This window comes from Hemicordylus capensis, chromosome 5, assembly GCF_027244095.1.
Source record: "Hemicordylus capensis ecotype Gifberg chromosome 5, rHemCap1.1.pri, whole genome shotgun sequence".
Taxonomy (NCBI): domain Eukaryota; kingdom Metazoa; phylum Chordata; class Lepidosauria; order Squamata; family Cordylidae; genus Hemicordylus; species Hemicordylus capensis.
In genome coordinates, this window is record NC_069661.1 from 75,528,920 (window position 1) to 75,547,080 (window position 18,161).

Here is an 18,161-nt window from a genome sequence, read left to right on the forward strand (position 1 = left end):
ACATAAGAAGGTTCGTCTGAGGATCTTCTTTGACCACTGGAAGGAGTGGACAACTTGTCAGAAGATATAGTATAGGGAGAACCACCTTTGCGGGAACCACTTGCGGGTGACAGTGCATGTTGAAATCCAATTGCATATTTCTGAAGATCATTGCTTAGCCAGCTCACAACATTGAGCTCTTCAGAAGAGCCTTGCTTGAAAAGGCAAACTGCACCTTCAGTGTTGTTGGGAATGTTTCGCTCATTGTCTTTTATTACAATAACTTCTTTCTCCTCCAGACTCCCCAGATCAAGTTGGTTGTATCCCCTCTGATTTTTTTCCTTGCCGGTTATGCTGGAGACATCAACAAAACAGATCATTTTACGGTCCTGGTCTTTCTGTACATCAGGGCTGTAGTGGTTTACTTTACATACACATGCCTGACTGCGTAACCAGTCGATTTCTTGAGCCATCTTTGTTGTTTTGAGGTGGAGTTGCACCCAGGGCCATAGAGTGGTGTTCTTTTAGATGAGCAGTTTTGATCCTGCCAGACTCAAGGTATTGCCTCCTCTCTTAGCTTGCCATGCTCTTCTACTGGCTGATGAAATTTTCATTTGTGTGTACAAGCGGTTTCTATGACAGCAATGACATCATAAAGCATCAGTGTCACCAACCAACTAGTGATGCACTTGGGCAAGGCTTTAAGAGCTTGCTTAAGAGAAAGTAGGATCTCCACACATTTTAAATTTTTAAGGATTATTTATAAAATACACACTTGTGACCATCTTCTAAATCCCTTAGAGTTACTTAAAAAAAATGATCTCATATTGTTCTTTGCTTGCTTCAGCTTAAAGCTCTTACTGGCAAATATATGCAAGACAGAATGGGAGGGTTTTCAAAGGCTAGAAAAACATGTCAGTGTTCGTCCGCGTGTTCAGTAGGTGCATCAAAATAATTGTGCGGTTACATCCTCTTGAACTCTGCACAGTAATGCTTTAATCTTTGCTACACGGTCACATGAGCAGATTCTGTTCATTTAGGAGCTGAATAAGGGTGTCGTTGAGATATGTGGTACAATCATGACATGTGTCTGGGTATTTCAAGAGGGAGGGACAATCTTGGGTTTTTGCACATTTTTAAAAGATAGGTTTACTGAAGGTGTTGATCTTTTATCTATAATAGAGATAGGAATGCACACATTTTGGCTAGCTTTGAGACCTGTCCCGAGTGTGAAGGGGAGGTTGTCATGTCATATACTGAATTTCATTGTTGCTTGGAATGCCCAAGGATGGCTGCTGCAGAAGGGGAGGCAGAAAATGAACCACAGGTGTGTTGCTTGTTCACCAGTCCAGGCTGCCTATTGCTCTCTCTGTGGCTACCCCCCCCCCAAGAGCTGCTCAGCTGAGGATAGGAATCGCGAACTGTGCATTTGAAACACTTAATGTCATGGTCCTCCCAAAGTGGCGGGGGTGGGCATTGAGGTTTTGAAGGCAGTGAAATGCTGTAGTTAACCTCAGAGCAAATTGTTTCACCTTGAATGTTGATTTCCATGGTGGATGTTGCTGGCCAGATAAACAACATACATGCCATTCCATATTTTTCTACCATGAGTAGCCTTCAAATCCACGGAAAAGGTAGAACAAAAAACCCCTGGCTATTGCTTTGTGGGGTGCGCAAGTTGCTCCTGTGTACATTAGATTTCAATATCTGGACACTTAAGATTGGGTTTGCACTGGAGGTATAGGTGGGGCTATGACCTTCTGGGCAGGGTTTGCTCGCTCTCCTCTTTGTCCTCCCCCACTTCTAGACTCTTAGCCACAACTGCTGGCTCTGTGTGTGTGTGTGTGTACGCGTGTACTCTCTCCCTTTCCACCTTCTCCTGTCATTGTGACGCTCCCTAGGCTCCCCGCAATTCCCTCCTACTCTTCCCCCTCCTCCTCCCCCTTCTCCTGCTAAGGCCATGCTCCCCAGTCTCTTTATCTCTTTTCCATTCTCCTGCTGCCACTGCTGCCAATGACTCATGCTGGTGCACATGTTTTCTCTCCCTCTCTCTTTGTGGTGGCAATAGGAGAGAGAGAAAGAAAGGCAAGTTGGGGGCTGGGGCTGGCAGTGAGGGGGCTAGTTCAAATTGCAGAGGTGAACATGGAGACAAGAAATGAGCACAAAGGCAATAGAACAAACTGAAGTGTTTATACAGCTGCACTTGCTCTGGATTAAATAACCGATCCTGTTGCAAAAACAGCTCCACTCTATAGGAGCTCTCGGGTGATTCAGCTTTTATTTATTTATTTTATATTTTTATTGTTGCATTTATATACCGTCTTTCGTTAAGACAACACCAAGGCGGTTTACAAAAGTTAAAACATACAATAAAAGACAACATTAAGCTAAAAAATATATAAAAACAGACCAAATTTAAAATCTATAAAATACTAGCATAAAAACAATACAACAGGTAAAAACACACAGAAGCAGCAGTAAAAATGATTATGTAAAAGCCTGGACAAAAAGCCAAGTTTTAACAATCTTTCTAAAAGCCGTGATGGAGTCCGAGGAGCGAATGGCCACTGGGAGAGCATTCCAAAGTCTAGAAGGCTTCCATGGCTTCAGGTACTAGGATTAAGCCAAGACAAACCCATACAGAGAGTGATCCAAGGACACTTAGCTCCAAGAATGTCCAGGGCAGTCTTGTACAAGTCACATTGAATTCAATGGGACTGGCTCAATCCACAGTGGGAGCTGTCTCCCACACACAACCCACACACACACACTCCAGATGCCCTTGAAACATATCTTATTTTCAGGGTCTGCTTTGCAATAAACAGTTAAAAATGCAGACATCTGTATTTAATTCAGTTGTGGTTAATCCAAATACAATTAGGTCTGTTCACTTGAAACAATTTGCATGTTGTTTAAATAGTTAATAGCATGATATTACAAGTTGCTAAATTCTTGCAGGCAGAATCTCTGCTGGCACAGCATGTATAGTATGATACGCATTCGTGTGCACACAAATGATACACTTGCACTATGGACAGAAAAACATTGAACATAACATGCATTTAGATGTATGTTGTACCATATACTCAGTGTCATGTTGCATCTTCTGCATGATGATTGGCTATCTCAGAGGCTCAAACCTCTTCTTCAGGGGACTATATCAATGAAGTATTGTTAATGAAACTGCCCCGGGGTGATTGCAAATACCCCTAAATATATATGTGTTCTTTCTTGCATGGGAGAAATTAGCTCGGAAAGGAACAGTTTCACATTTGATGTTAATTTGTGCAAAGTTGTGGACTCAGGAAATGACTGGAATGAGACAAGATTTAAGTTTCAAAACTAAAAGAAGATATTTATAGTGGAGGGGTACAATGGAAAGAAATGTGTGGTTGAAGCAACAACACTTATCAGAAACACATTTAACTGCAATTAGGCGTTTTAGCTTAAAGTCCTAATTGTGTAAGTTCCCAGATGGGCAAGAGAAAGAGGCTTTTTAGAGAGGACAGCAGTTGGATCTAGACTAGGAGAAAGGGGAATAGAGATAGAATTTGGGCCCAGTGAGGGGCAAACACTCATATCGCCTAATCTAGACTAAGAGACCTCTGGACTCCTGGAGCAACCGAAGGACCTCGTTCCTCAGGAACAGCTTGGGCCAAGGCGGGTGCAAGAATGTTGGAGGGATTAGTTGGTGAAGGTGAATCAAAGGGGTTGCTTCCTCTGTGGAACCAGCTTTCTATGGTAGTGTGGAAGACTCAAGAAAGCTGATCTGGAGAGTGGCATGAAGTACTGAACACAGCTTGCCATGGCCTGCGGGCAGTAAATTGCCCAAAAAAGCAGCTGGTGACTCTAAGGTAGTTTGTATACAAAAAGCATGAAGATTGCATAGAGCACACTGGATCATGTAATTGGGACTTCTTATACCCAAAAATATATCCTGGGGGCACATTCCCATTCATTCATTCGACCCCTTCCGTTGAATAGGTATGTTGGGTGGAACTGGCAAGGATTCCATTGTTGCTCATCTTTCTACCTGCGTGTAACAATGTGGGAATTGCCGAGGTACAAGGCTTTTGTCATGGAAACAGAGTGCATAGGTGAAAAGTCCAATAATCCAATCATTACTTTTAATGGGTGCATCTCTAGGTCCGTATCACTGCCTCAACCTCTTTTGTGAAGGGAGATTTACCTCAGCAAGCCTTACGGTATCTGCATTCTTTCCTGCTGAACTAATTGGCACATTAGCAGGGACAGATTAAGCTTTTTGCCACCCATAGGCAAAAACGCTTTTGCCGCCCTTTTACCATGTTTAAAAAAAATGCTGCAAGCAGCAGCAGCAGTAGCTTTGGGGATGGGGGGCGAGGGGAAGGTTTTCCCTTTTGCACTCTACAGAATGCTACTGTCAGCGATGGGATGGGGTGCAGCGGCTGCAGGGAGGGGGGAGCGAGAAGGAGAGAGTTCCCCCTTTTACCTTTGTAAATGTCACAGCTGCATGGTGGGATGGGAGCGGCAGCAAGTTCCTTCCAGCTTCCCTCCTTACAAGTAACTGTATAGCCTCTCTGCTGTGTAGCGCATTTCAACCTTTCTCTGCATATGGAGGAAGGCTGAAAACAGGACCCATCCTGCTGCTGACAGTGGCATTCTGTAGGGGAAGGCTGAAAATGCCTTCTCCAACAGTTCCCCCCCCACTTGCCCCCTCCTCCCTGCAGCCTCCACCGTTGCACCCATCCTGCCACTGGCAGTGGTGTTCTTTAGAGGGTAAAGGGGAAACCCACCCCCCGATCCTCACAGTTACTGCCACCGCTGGGAGCAACAGGTGTTGTTGTTTTTTAAAGGTCAAAGGGGGGACTTTATCCTTGCCCCCCCCCACTGCAGCCCTCAGAGGAGTAGCAAAATTTGCTGCCCCTCAAATTTTGCCGCCGTAGGCAAAGGTCTACTCTGACTCCCCTTTCTGCCATCATAAATTAGCTGGCTGCTATCCTTTGCTAAAGGAGAGGATGGGAAGGTGGTTCACTCTGAGGGCAGAGTAGCCTTGACAGAGAGTTAACCTGCTTTTAGTTAACTTCTGGGGTCTGCTTAGGGTATCCCAGCATAGGGAGGCTGTGCATCTGCTCTCCTTCCAATTTGCTTGTTAGGAGCCAAATCTAGGGGTGACTGGCCCACTGTAGGTAAATGACCTGACCCTGTTTGCCAAAAACAGAGAGCTCATGATACTGTGAGGCTCCTGAGCATATCCAGAGTGAGATCTCCAAGCCTGGAGACTCAAACATGAACGAGGGAGTTTTGGGGAGCCGGAAGAAAAGCATTGCTTGCAACAACATATACACACTAATATTAACAAATGGGGGAATAGGATAAAAAGCTGGTGTTAACATTCAAGTCATAAACTGTCATTATAGCCGTAATACAAAATTACAGAAATTACAAACTAGCCAATAAATCTGAAACACAAGATGAATAAGAGATGAAAAAAATCAGAAAGCTAAATAAGATAAACAAAAAAATATGCTAAAGAGAAACAAGTACACAGAGAGAAGAATAAAAACTTCTCTCCATCAGGTAACTGTTCTGCACAGTAACATGCCTCTTTCTATAGAGTAAACCAGCCTCAGGTGAGCTTGGCAATGATAAAATAAGGCTGAAGTAGGTATATGGGGAGGGGGGGAGGTTTAGCCAAATTGAATCCTTAAATAACGGGTCTATTAATAGCCAAGAGTTAGTGGGGACAAAGAAACTGATAAGTTATCCTCCGTATACAAAACCTAAATTATATAGTTCTCACTTGCCTATGGAAATAGCACAGATATTGCTCAACTGACATTAAAATTATAATGGAATTAGTACAAGATCTGCATTAAGACTTCTTGTGTGGGAAATACAGTTTATTCTCAAAATCCAATGGGCTTCTTTCTCCAGAAGGACCCTATTAATACAGGAAGATATGTGCTGTAAAGCCTCCCCAAAGAAGCATCTGCCAAAGTATGTTGATAATCAAGCCATGTTTGACAAGAGGGGCTTTAACATTTTTGTCTTTGATGTTGCATAAATGCGCACCAATTCTTTTTTTTTTAAAGGATCTAGTGATCTAAGAACCTTGTCTTAGATTCAGGTAAATATGGAATAGATTGTGGTACAGGTTGCTGTTTTCCTTTTCCAAGAAAGAGGCTTGTGGAGAGCCTTTCTGCTGCTGTCTGATTTACAGTTTCCTTTTTCCAAACAGAAGCCTCCAGCCTAAGTTGCACATTGCTTCTTCCTTTCTGGTTTCTGGTAACTGTAACTGTACTGTAGTTTTTAGATCCTGTATTCAGTGACTTTCAGACCACATCGTCAAAGCAGATGACTCAAATGGAACAATCTCAAAGCAGTATCTATAATGCACTGTTTATGGCTCTTTGCCTTGAATCCTTTGCTTCTTTCCTGTGGTGCTGTCATTTCCCACCCCCACCTGCCATTTGACTGTTGTTCAGCTGGGGCAACTGAGCTGTTCTTCATTATGCACATGTAGATTTGCTTGACTTCCATTTCTTGGCTCTTTCCCAGATTCCATATGTGAAGAATGGTGTCAGTGCCGTCTGTGTAGGCCAGGTGCAGACCTAACTCTTGGAAAGACATGCTTCCTCTGCCCCTGGCTTCTTCAACTTGATTTCAGTCCCCTTCTCTGCCAGCTTTAAACTGTGTTTGAGCATTATGTTTGCATCAGTTCTGACTATGGTTAATGTTGCCAACCATCTTAAACCAGGTTTCCGTCTTAAAACAGGATTTCAAGTCAGGGTTTGAATTAGATTGCCAAACCCTCATTAGTGCTGCTACAGATGTAATGTTAAGCCCTGGTTAAAGCTAACAAGGGGAAGGAGAGGAGAATTGGTGCTGGAGCCAAAAGGAGGGAAATAAAGCACACATTCCTGAGGCTGGCTCTTGATTTGCTAACTGTGCTGCTCAGGGAACCAGAATTATGTTAGCAGCCACAGAAGAGAGATTGTTTATGTACAAAATCCTGTGCTGCCTTATACCATCTTACCTTGCTTCTTACTCTGTGGTCTTTGTAGTAAAGTAACAACCTGGGAGGACTGAAAGCACCAATCTTAAGATGTCCTGCTCATTTAGGCAGGACCTACATGTGGTACAGGCTAGGGCTGTATAATGGACTGTGCCATTTCAGACTACAGGTGAGGGATACGGCTTCTGAATATTCCCCCATGTTAAAATAAAAGCAAGCAAACCTTTCCCTCAGAGGTTCTAGCCTAGCCCTTTGTCTACTACAGGATGGTCGTCTATTTGCATGACATTTTTAACAGGGGAGCCATCAAAAATGCCTGGGGTCCAAAGTGGTGCAGTCCATTCTAGCACCTCAGCATCCTACCAACTCATTCTGTTGCATGTATCGACCAGGCCTTCCTCATATAACAAGGGAGAGGGGTGCACGTGTACACATGCGCACACACACACATCCTAAGGGCACTATTAGCTCTGCCCACAGACCACAGTTTGTGTCCAGTTTTGCATATTTCCACCCACATACATTTTTGCTGCACTGTAAATCAAAGACAGGGAAACGTTCTGGTTTTGCAGTAACATTATGCCAAGCCAGATCTGACCTTTTCAGTGCAGATGGTACAATGAAATGTGTTTTAGATTATTTGGTCTGCACTGATTAATGGTAAGCAAACTTTGCCAACCGAGATTAAGAATTACTCATTATTACTTTACTGATTTAAAATTATTAGCAAAAAGAATAAGAAGATAGTTCCGTGTCACAAAAGGGCTCATAATCTAAGAAAAACAAGGGAGACATCAGGAACAACAACAGGAAGGGATGGTATGCTGGGATCAAAAGAGGTAGGGTTAGGGTGCTATATAGGGTGCTTCCCCTGCTATATATGACAGGACAGGCTTGAATATTAGATCAAATTCAACAAGATGAAGTTCAGCAGAGATAAATGTAAAGTCCTACATTTGGGTAAGAAAAAATTATTTGCTGCTCATGAGGGCAGGACTAGAAATAATGGATTGAAATTACAAGGAAGCAGATTCAGATTAGACATTAGAAAGAATTTCCTAACTGCAAGTGTTGTTCAATGGTCTGCCTCATGAAGTGATAGGTTCTTCTTTGCTGGAGGTTTTCAAACAGAGTCTGCATAGACAGCTGTCAGGGATGTTGTAGAAGTTTTCTGCACTGAGCTGGGGCTTCAGCTAGGACCTTGAAGGCCCCTTCTAGCTCCAAAACTCTGTCATGATTGAATTGACGTGAAAGTGAAACTGAGCAGAAGAAAGGCAAGCTAAGTGTGAAGGATGAGAGAGGGATCACTGGTTAAGATGGGAACCTTACTTTCTGCGTAGAAGAGTTGGCAGGTCTGACTTAATCAGAATGAATTAGTCCCTTTTTGCCTTATGGATTAAGGCCATAATGCCTTATGGCATTATATTTTATTGTTTTGCTATAAACCACCCATTTTGGGAGAACCTATAGAGTTTCTTATAAATTTGTTTTGCCTTTTGTATGCATGGATTGTTTGGTCTAGGACCATAAATAAAACTTGACTTGACTTGACTTGACTAAATGAATGAATGAATGAATGAATGCCTTAACAGACTTCTGTTGCTGCCCTGAGACTCTAGAACAGGGTTTCTCAACATGTGGGTCCCCAGATGTTATTGGACTTCAATTCCCATAATCCCCAGCCCCAGTGGCCTTTGGTTAGGAATTATGGGAGTTGAAGTCCAGTTACATCTGGGGACCCACACGTTGAGAATCCCTGCTCTAGAATGTGTTCCCTGCTGAAATGAAAGCCTCCCCATCTACTTCACAGGGTTGTTGTGAGAAGAAACCTAAGTATGTAGTACACCGCTCTGGGCTCCTTGGAGGAAGAGCAGGATATAAAATGTTAATAATCATCATCATAATAATAATCCAAAAGACCCATCAAGCTCTCAAATTTCAAAGCCCAGATTTGTTGGATGAGGTAAACCAGTCCCCCAGGAAGGATGATGTACCCACCTGATTATGGCGGCGGGGGTGGGTGGGTGGATGGGTTGCGGGGTGCGGAACTGCATCAGAAGTCCACATTCTGAGGGATACCAAGCCAGGTTTGAGAAAAATGGCTAATAGCCAGGAGAGCTTTGTGGTGCTTCTTAGATCATGAGTAAGTAATTTGGTACAGATGAGTGGGAAATGATTCTATATAAGACAGATAAGAGCTATTGGGGATTGTAATGTGTGTGTGGGGGGGTGGTATTGTAATGGGGTGTTTTGTTCATTTGGCATTCGGAAAGTATTCACAAAGTTAGACTTCTTCCCAGATGAGAGAACTATTTCATCATAAGAAAGATGTGAACAAGATTTCCTGGAATATTTTTTACTGTAAATGCAGAGCTTATTACCTTTTTAATATATGGTCTATAGGTGTACAGCAGCAGGCTGCACTTTAATTAGTTTGCATTTACTTTATATTTTAATATTCCCTAATGTTTTGTTCTATAATGTGTATAATCAGCTTCAGTTGTTTATCTAAAAGATCTGTTGATTTGAAGCTTAGTTTGGTGCAGGCATAACACTCATTATGTTTATGCACAGCTTCCCCAAACCCCTTCCCCTTTCCTATGATATCCTCTCTGCCTTTTTCTCTCAAGGCCTTGACTGTGGTTAAGGGTTAGGTCTGCACCATTTTTTAAAATCATGGTTAATGCTGACAAAGATCCATTTCAAGCAGACTTTTCAAACCATGTTTTAAATCAGATAGCCAGCGTGGTGTAGTGGTTAGAGTGCTGGACTAGGACCAGGGAGACCCGAGTTCAAATCCCCATTCAGCCATGATACTAGCTGGGTGACTCTGGGCCAGTCACTTCTCTCTCAGCCTAACCTACTTCACAGGGTTGTTGTGAGAAGAAACTCAAGTATGTAGTACACCGCTCTGGGCTCCTTGGAGGAAGAGCAGAATATAAATGTAATAAATAAGTAAGTAAGTAAATAAATCCAACAACGAGAACCTTAGGTTCATGCAGATCTAACCATTCAGAGAGTTAATGCCATTAGATGGAGTATAAGCTAAATGAAGTGGGGAGAAAGTGCATGAATCTCATGACCCATTCCCAATTGGTTAACCATAAACTGAGTTCAGGATTATTATGTCTGCACAGGATAAGCTGATATTTTTTTGTGTTTCCCCCCTTCAGAATAAAATTAACCTTCCTCTAACAATATTCTCCTTTTTTATTAATACAGAGACCCTATAAGAATTCAGCAGCTGCAGAACCAAATCCGTCTGGAAAAGGAAGCTGGCCAGTGGTATCAGCAGCAAACTGGTTTCCACCAGAGTCTACCTTCATCTCCACCTTTCCCTCCTCCACCATCATTCCAAGAACTTGAGTTCAGCCACCCTGTTGTTCCCCCTGTGCAGATGAGTGTTCTCAACTCCCATTCTGCTCCCACCATGCAGTCATCCAGCTCCTTCAACTATGCCCGTCCCAAGCAGTTCATTGCTGCGCAGAACATCAGCCCTGCTTCAAGCTACATGACTCCTTCATCTGGATCTTCCACCTCTAGTCTCCCATCCCCTATGTCTCCCACCTCTTCTCAGAAACAGTTTGGCAGAACATCTGTCCCTCCTTTCTCTCAGCCGTTTGCTACTGAAGGGGAATACCCATGGTCTCCTTCTTCACCTTCCCCTCCGCCACCACCTCCACCTGTTTTCAGTCCAACTTCTACATTTTCAGTATCTGATTCCTTTCCACTGCCGCCACCTCCGCCACCTCCTCTCCCAACATCTGTCTCTTCGCCCTCCCGTAGTCTTTCTCCAACTTGTAGGTTTTCAAACTCCAGCCATTCTCCAGCTGCCTTCCTCAGCTCTATGCTACCATCCCAGCCGCCTCCTGTGTCCGTCAATGAACTAGGACTTCCAAAAGGTGTCATGCCTCCGTAAGTATAAACATTTGATAGCCTTGTCAAAAATGGCTTACTTTCTCACGTTGTGCCATTTTTTAGGCATTCCATGCTTTTCTTTATGGTTAGTTTGACATCTGAGTGCATATTTGCATGGCAGTTACTTGAAGAGTAAGGTACGTGCATCATGGGTTTCTTTCTGCCTGCATTCATCCACCTGTCATTGCAGGGCAAGCACTAGCTTTTTGTCTATTGTCCTTACTTTCGTACTCACTGCTGCCCTTATTTTGCACTTTGCGTGGTTAGTTTCCTGCTGTGGGCAAAGGAAGAACAGTAATCAGAACATTGATTACAATATATACCAGTAAATCCCAAACTGAGTTGTGGTAAATCACTGAAAGTTCCAGCCTTAAAAATCACATGGAGACATGCCTGCTCAGCAGTCTGTGACACACACACAGACATATTCCTCTGTTCTGGAGGACACTTGTGTTCCTGTAGACGTTAGAGCCATTGCTGTTAAACTAGTCTGTGTCTCTCCTTCACTGTACTGCAGCTTCTAATCTCTACCATGGTAAAAGCCCAGCTCAGTAGCAGTAATTTCACTTAGAGGGAGACTAGCTGGAGAAACAGATGAGACGTCATAATCAAGTCAACCAATAGGGTGCATTTTTAGTCTCTCCAGATTCCATCCAAAGTTTAAAGTACATGGAAACTATATAAGCTGCAGCAGTGATTCTTGTTCCTCTAGCTATTGACTAAGTAATTGATGCAATCATAAAACTAATAATGAAATCCTAATGACAACACAGGAGTGTCTGTTTATGTCTAAGTTCTCTGTCATAGATTGATAATTGCCTTAATGTTAGATAATCTTAGATAAGGATAGATAACCTTAATGTTTCTGATCTGTAAAACAGGAAAAGATTATCTAGAAGTTCTTCTACAAAATCCCTTGTTTCTAAATTGACTCTATCTTAGCTTGCTTTCACGAGCTATCTATTCTTGCCAAGTCACATTAATTGGCAGGCATGTTTGAGAAAGACATATTTGACAGTATCATATGTTCTGTCCTGAGATATCTTTGATACTGTTAATTATGTTTGTTAGAATGTCATATGTTAAACATTACTATATTGGTAAAGATCTCTGGTCCCACCATTCTGTCTCAGAATGGTAGGACTACAGAGATCTGTAGTAGTCTGACTATAGACTCCTGTTAGTAGTCAGTGCTGGATACTTGACAGGAAGCATAGGAAGGATTATGTTAGCTCTATAAAGTTAATTCACTAGCTTCTCTTTGTACGACATTTAATAATTCTGGCCCTGAACGTTCCATAGTTCTTTCCTTTCTGTCTTGCTCATTTTCCTCAGCTCTTTGCACTCTTGATATTGTTCAGTTAAGGCCACCTTTAATGATCAAGAGGTTATGTTCTACCTACTTCCTAGTGGCTGCTTTCAACTGGCATAAAATCTGGGGAATTAATTGCAAACATGTCTTCAACAGTGTACTGAATGTAACCCAGCCTTTGTCTCAAAGCAAGCCCATTTGAGGGGAAGAAAAATGCTGAATCATTCTCGCTTGCTTTCACCCACAAACCCTGTTCCTTTAAACTTAAACTGCTTCTTCAGTAGCGCTGCCACCATGCCCACTTTTTAACAGAGTTTATTGCCCCACCGGTGTGGGTGAAATTCCAGGGAAACTCTCCTTCTCTTTACCAATGGAAAAATAAATAAAAAACCCTCCATGTGCAGCTTCCACGTGGTGATAAAACTTGGTAGTGAGTAGGGATGTGCATGAACCTGTTCAGAGGCCCTTTTATGGGCCTCCGAATGGTTCAAACACTGGCCAGTTCGAATGTTTGGCGATGCAGGGGGCAGACTTTAAGGGTGAGGGAGGGTGCACTTCCCACCCCCACATCCCCTCCTTGCCAATGCTTGATTCCTAGAAAATCTTTTGGGGCAGCAGCATACCTTCCTGCCACCCCTTCCCCTCTTCAGCCAGAAGTTGCCAGAAGCACCTGGCATGCCTGGAAGTACGTGTGCTCGGTACTTCCAGCTACTTACATCCAAAGAGGGGAAGGGGGCAGCAATGAGGTACACTCCCACCCTGAGAGATTTTACAGGAACCAAGCGCCGGTGGGGGGAAAGCAGGAGGAGGGGTAAGTGCACCCTCCCCTGCCCTTAAAGTCCGACCCACCGCCTGGTTCCGTGCACATCCCTAGTAGTGAGTTGCTGAGCAGTTGAGACATATTTGCACCAGATTAAAACCCCTTTTCCTTGAGTTAACAATCCACTCAGAGTAAAATACAAAGAACAAAAAGAGAAAAACTTTATTCAAAATACTACAAACTACTTCTGTCAGAGGCTTTCTCAACTTTTACTTACAGGTAAAAGAAATGTTTAGTAGTTGCAAGAATACTTCAAAAAGCACCCCAGTTGCAAGGAACAAGTTTAGAGGAACCTTTAAAAGCCCCTTTAGGTTACAAAGACTTTTGTGGGGTCCTGGATGGACTTGGGCACAGGTTTAGCATTTCTTACGTTACATATAAACAAGCTTAGAACAATCGTAAGGATTTGCAAAGCACACCAAAAGAAAGTAATCTAATGCAAGCTAACAAACTGTTCCCTGGCTAAACCCCTCAGAAGCCAAAAGCCCTGGCTTCCTTCCCCCTTGAACTCACCCCAAACTCCAGGAGAGAATTCAGTCTTCCTGCAATCCTGACTGTCAAGGATCTGCAGATGTCCTTCCATGAGAGAATTCTCCAGGCTAGCTGTTGACCATGAGGCAGCAAAACTCCCTTGCTGTTCACTAAGCCTTCCACCCATTCTCTCTCATCTCCCGCCTTGCTGCTTCTGAACAAAGACCTAAAGGTCCTGCCCACCGTGTGCTGAGTGACTGGTCCCTAGCCTGTCAGTCAGGACAGGGTACACTTCCAGTTCACTCTTTACAGGAAAGGATAGGATAGGCTGTTACTGCCTAATTGTTACAAACAGTTGCTGCTAAACTTAAGGGAATAATGGATGAAAAACTCCTGAATATAATAGAATGGAATTCGTACTCAGCAGAGGCCAAAGGGGACATCTTGATTTCCCACGAAATCAAGCTTTTATAGAGCTCTCAATCGAGAATCACTAACATTTGTTCCCCAACACGTGGCATGGGAACATGTGCAATAAATATCACACAGACTTTTCAACCCCAAGGAGATTCATCTTTGTGAATTAGAGGCCTCTGCAGGCTGTGGATTTGGCAGCATTGTCTGAACCATCATTGTTCAAATGAACATCCTCCAGTTGGATAGCTTAAAGAAACTTTTTTGCCAGCATGTAGCTTTAGTTATTCCAGAATTGTGTGTGTAAAGAAAAGCCACCAAAATCTCTCTCTCTCACTGTAATTTGTTCTTCCATACAGAAAACATCCAGAAAAAATGGATACATAATAAGCACCAGTTTAGCATTAAGCATAGGGCTGGAAAAATTCAAGAGCATGTTAAAGGGCTTGGATATAGAAGGCAGCACTAATCAGTGGCATACAGTAATTGCTAGTAAAATTGCTGTAACCTGTTAAGCCCCTTACACGGAGAACTGTACCTACAGTACATAGTTCTGGGCTGCTTTTGGAGGGAAACCTCTTCCATTCCTCTCTAAAGCAATCTGTGGCATGTGGGCAGGCTTATTAGGAGGCCGGTGGATCCTATTAACTGATTTGGGCATGGTTTTGATGAAGCGAGGACTTTAATTTTCTCCTCTTCCTCAGGTACAGCCAGGGGGTCCCCTGGTTACTCCTATTTTTGGTGATTGCTTCCTGCATGCACCTCTGCTTCCTGTTCCTTCCAGGTCTGTAAATCAGGATGCTCAGAATTAGAAGATAAACCATGGTTTCAGATCCTGCTTTGGCAGCAGCTTGCAAACTGGTTTGCTTGGATGGTGTCCATTCGGATGTCTTAATCCACCATAAGGCTTTGCAAATCATGGTTTAGTGTTCTCTGAAACACTCGGGTATGTGTGCCCCTTGACAATTGCATTGAAGCGGAAAATACAGATTATTCCCAAACTAGAATTTGGCCAGAACTTAAGCATTAAGTTGATTAAATAACTCTTTCAAGTTTGATTGCAACAATTTCTGATATCAGTCTCATAGATCTAATTATCTTCAGATCCATGAGGAGCAAGAACCATGTGGCAGAAACCAGAGCTGATTCTGTTCATTTTCTCTGTTTATGAAAATCCAGCTTTCACTTGTTTCTAAACGGAAATCCAAATTTTCTTATTTACATTCATGAAATTGCATGAGTGCGCCTGATAGCACAGCTGGTTCAGAGGAAGGCTCTGCAAAAACAGTATAAAACCACTAGAAAGAGAGCATGGAATTAGTCATCTGTCTATGGCTAGACTGGAATCCCTTTCAAAGCCAGCAAAAAAACCCCATGCATTTTCAGCTTATGAGATGTCAGCTTGAAAGTGAGAGACTTAGATAGGATTTACTCAGGATCGGTTGTGCACATTCTTTGGTACTGGTTTTCAGGACACTCGAAGCTGCACTGTATACAGAATTGTTAGCAGTAATGGCCTTGAATAGGAATAGCAAGCACAGGCTTAATAAAAATATTTGAAACTTAAAATAAAACATTGCTTTGGAATGAACATTATTTACACTTTCCAAAATTACCATACGATTGCTTTCTTTATTGCTGATGTTAAATTTAATTGCTGGCTCCATGTTATTCAAAGCAGTGAATCAAAAATGAAAGATCTATGGGAATTGAGAGGATTGAAGAATGTTGCAGGGAAAACATTGTTTGCCTTTATCTGAGTGAAAGCAGCTGGTCATCTCTTCTGAAAGTGCTTTAAAAAAATGATTGTGCTTCAATAACTACGGAGTCTCCAAATATTTGCTGGATTTTTGATTCCTTTTTATCGGTCATGAATGCTTGAGAACCATTTGAAAGAAAGCTATATATCTTTGTGGTGCTGTTCTAGGACTCTTCATTATAAAGATTATCCATTTAATAAATGGTCACTATTAAACAATAAGCCATTATGCTATGGGAAATCCTTCCACCACAAATGCACATGCACGTACACAATTACAAAGAATGGCTGCATTATTGGCTGTGATGAGAAAACTGCCCCACAAGCTCACTCACTCTATTAGGGATGTGCACAAAACCGCCTGGCCCAGTTCGGTTCAAGATAGAATTGAACTCGAACCACACCAGGTCAGTTTAGTTTTCGCCCCCTTTGAACCCTCCCCCCAACACCAGTTCAGTCCCAGGGGTGGGGTTCGACAAGCCTTTGAAAATTTTTTAATTTACTCCCTCTGGGGGGCTTCTTCAAGGTGGCAGAGGGTCCGCAGAGGTACCCCCTCCTCCCCACACACACACCAGCTGGCCTTGATTTAATTTTGTGTGTCTTCGGCCCAATTTGTGTGTCTTCGGCCCTTTCCGGGCCTATTCCCTGTCCATTTTAGAGGACCCGGCATGACCGGGCCATATGTTTTTTTGTGTTTTTTAAGGCTCATTGAACCACTGAATGGGGGGTCAGTTTGGGGTCTAGTCAAACGGGGGGGGGGGGGTTCGGCTCAACCCTGAACCTTCAAACCGAACTGGTTCTGTTTAGAACCTGTTTGGACACCCCTGTACTCCATACCCAGTAAGGTGGTAGTCTAACTCCAAGGTTCTATAGGTAGACTTCTTCGTATATTGGATTATAACCAGTGTGTTCATAGAGGAGATGAGCCCTTGGCCCCTTTATTTTTTGCTTGTCATGATTGACACAGATAGAAACAAAACAAAAAAAATCACTGGAAAAATATCAGTTTTTCTGTATTCACACCTCACTTCCAGCCTTCTACTGTGTGGGGCCAGTGCTAGTTTGGATAAAATAAGCTGTCTATCGTGACTGCAGTTTGGGTGCCCTTGGCCAGCCTTCATATTGTAGACTGAAATCATCCTATTTCTACAAACCTTTTTGTTTAGCTGCAGCTGCCATACATGAGAGAAATGCTAACATGTAAAGGAAGGAAGGCATTGTCCCACTTATTCTCTACTAAGTCTAATTCTGAAAGGCAATCCAAAGATGGGTCAAAAGACTGAACATAGGCTTTATACAGGATTCAGCAAAGTTGATGTTTCTTAATTGTCCCATGTTCCATTAAGGGGCAGATGATTTCACTTATTTCCCTTGTAGCTCAAATAAACTCCATAACAGCTCATTTTCCTGCCATTTTGTAGCTATTTGCAGAACAAGATCACTTGTCTGGACTTGCAATATATGTATGTAATCTAACTTAATTTTCTGTTCATGGAATTCCCTTTTGTAACCTTCCTAAATCATGTATTCTTGTTTCAATCGGATTCAAATGTAGTTGAATCTGCTGTTCAACTACATTTATCCAAAATTATGAAGGACAGCCAGAGAACTTTGTTCTGACATACCGAGTGTTATAACCCGGAGGTGGTATGAGCTACTCCTGAATATATACTGACCAGGAATTTGACGAAGGGAAGAAAGGCTCTCTCAAGGCTAGTGCAGTAGCCAAAAGGACTGACCCATTCTATCTTGATCAGTGTTGACATCTGGAAGCCTTTATTTTCTGTGTGCTTTTTATCTGTGTCAAATTTCAAGTTGTAGCTGCATGAAAAACATTTTTAAAATGACAAGTGACATACAGTCAATCTCAGCAAAACAAAGGTGCAATTAATATGCACTTTATTGAAGAGAAGGAAAGGCACACTACTTTATTTACTCATGGTCCCTTGGTAGGGTACAAACCAGCCTATTGCTGCTTTTGGCTTACCATCCTGGCTAAGCACACAGCGTCTGTAGGCTGTACTACAGAATTCTCTCCTTCATGTTTGAAAGGAAGCTTCATTGCTAAAGATTAATGCAAGTTTATTTTTAATGGGTTATCACTTTTGATATTTTTGGGATTGTACCACGAGCACAGTCCTCCAAGCATTGCTGCTCTGCAGTCTTCAGTTGCCCTGTCATTTGTTTGGATGAGTTGAGGCTGTGCAGCAGCAGTGCTTCGTATATTGCACCCAGTGGCTGAAATCCTAGTTTGCTTGTTTTCACTCTCAATGATATTTTATTTTACTTTGCTTAAAAAAACACAAAATGGCCTGAGTGCATTTTTGAGCGTCATGTTAAATACTAAACATAAAAGAATCTGCTGAATCAAACCAAGATTGATTGCATCCATCTAGCTGTGGATGCATCAACAGTAGCCAGCAAAACGTCTCTGGAAGATCCCTGTTTGCCATTACTCCTCAATACATAGACGTATTGCATGTGAACACTG

General features: G+C 42.6%; 1 protein-coding gene across 10 annotated transcripts in view; it reads left to right on the forward strand.

The window, feature by feature from the left end:
• The window catches only part of PALLD (palladin, cytoskeletal associated protein), a 329,355-nt gene that overhangs the window by 264,594 nt on the left and 46,600 nt on the right, over nucleotides 1–18,161 (forward strand). For all 10 annotated transcript variants that reach the window (XM_053257735.1, XM_053257738.1, XM_053257736.1 and 7 more), the window contains one exon: nucleotides 10,199–10,891. In XM_053257735.1, coding sequence (XP_053113710.1) covers nucleotides 10,199–10,891 — 693 coding nt within the window. The remainder of the gene's footprint in view (nucleotides 1–10,198; nucleotides 10,892–18,161) is intronic.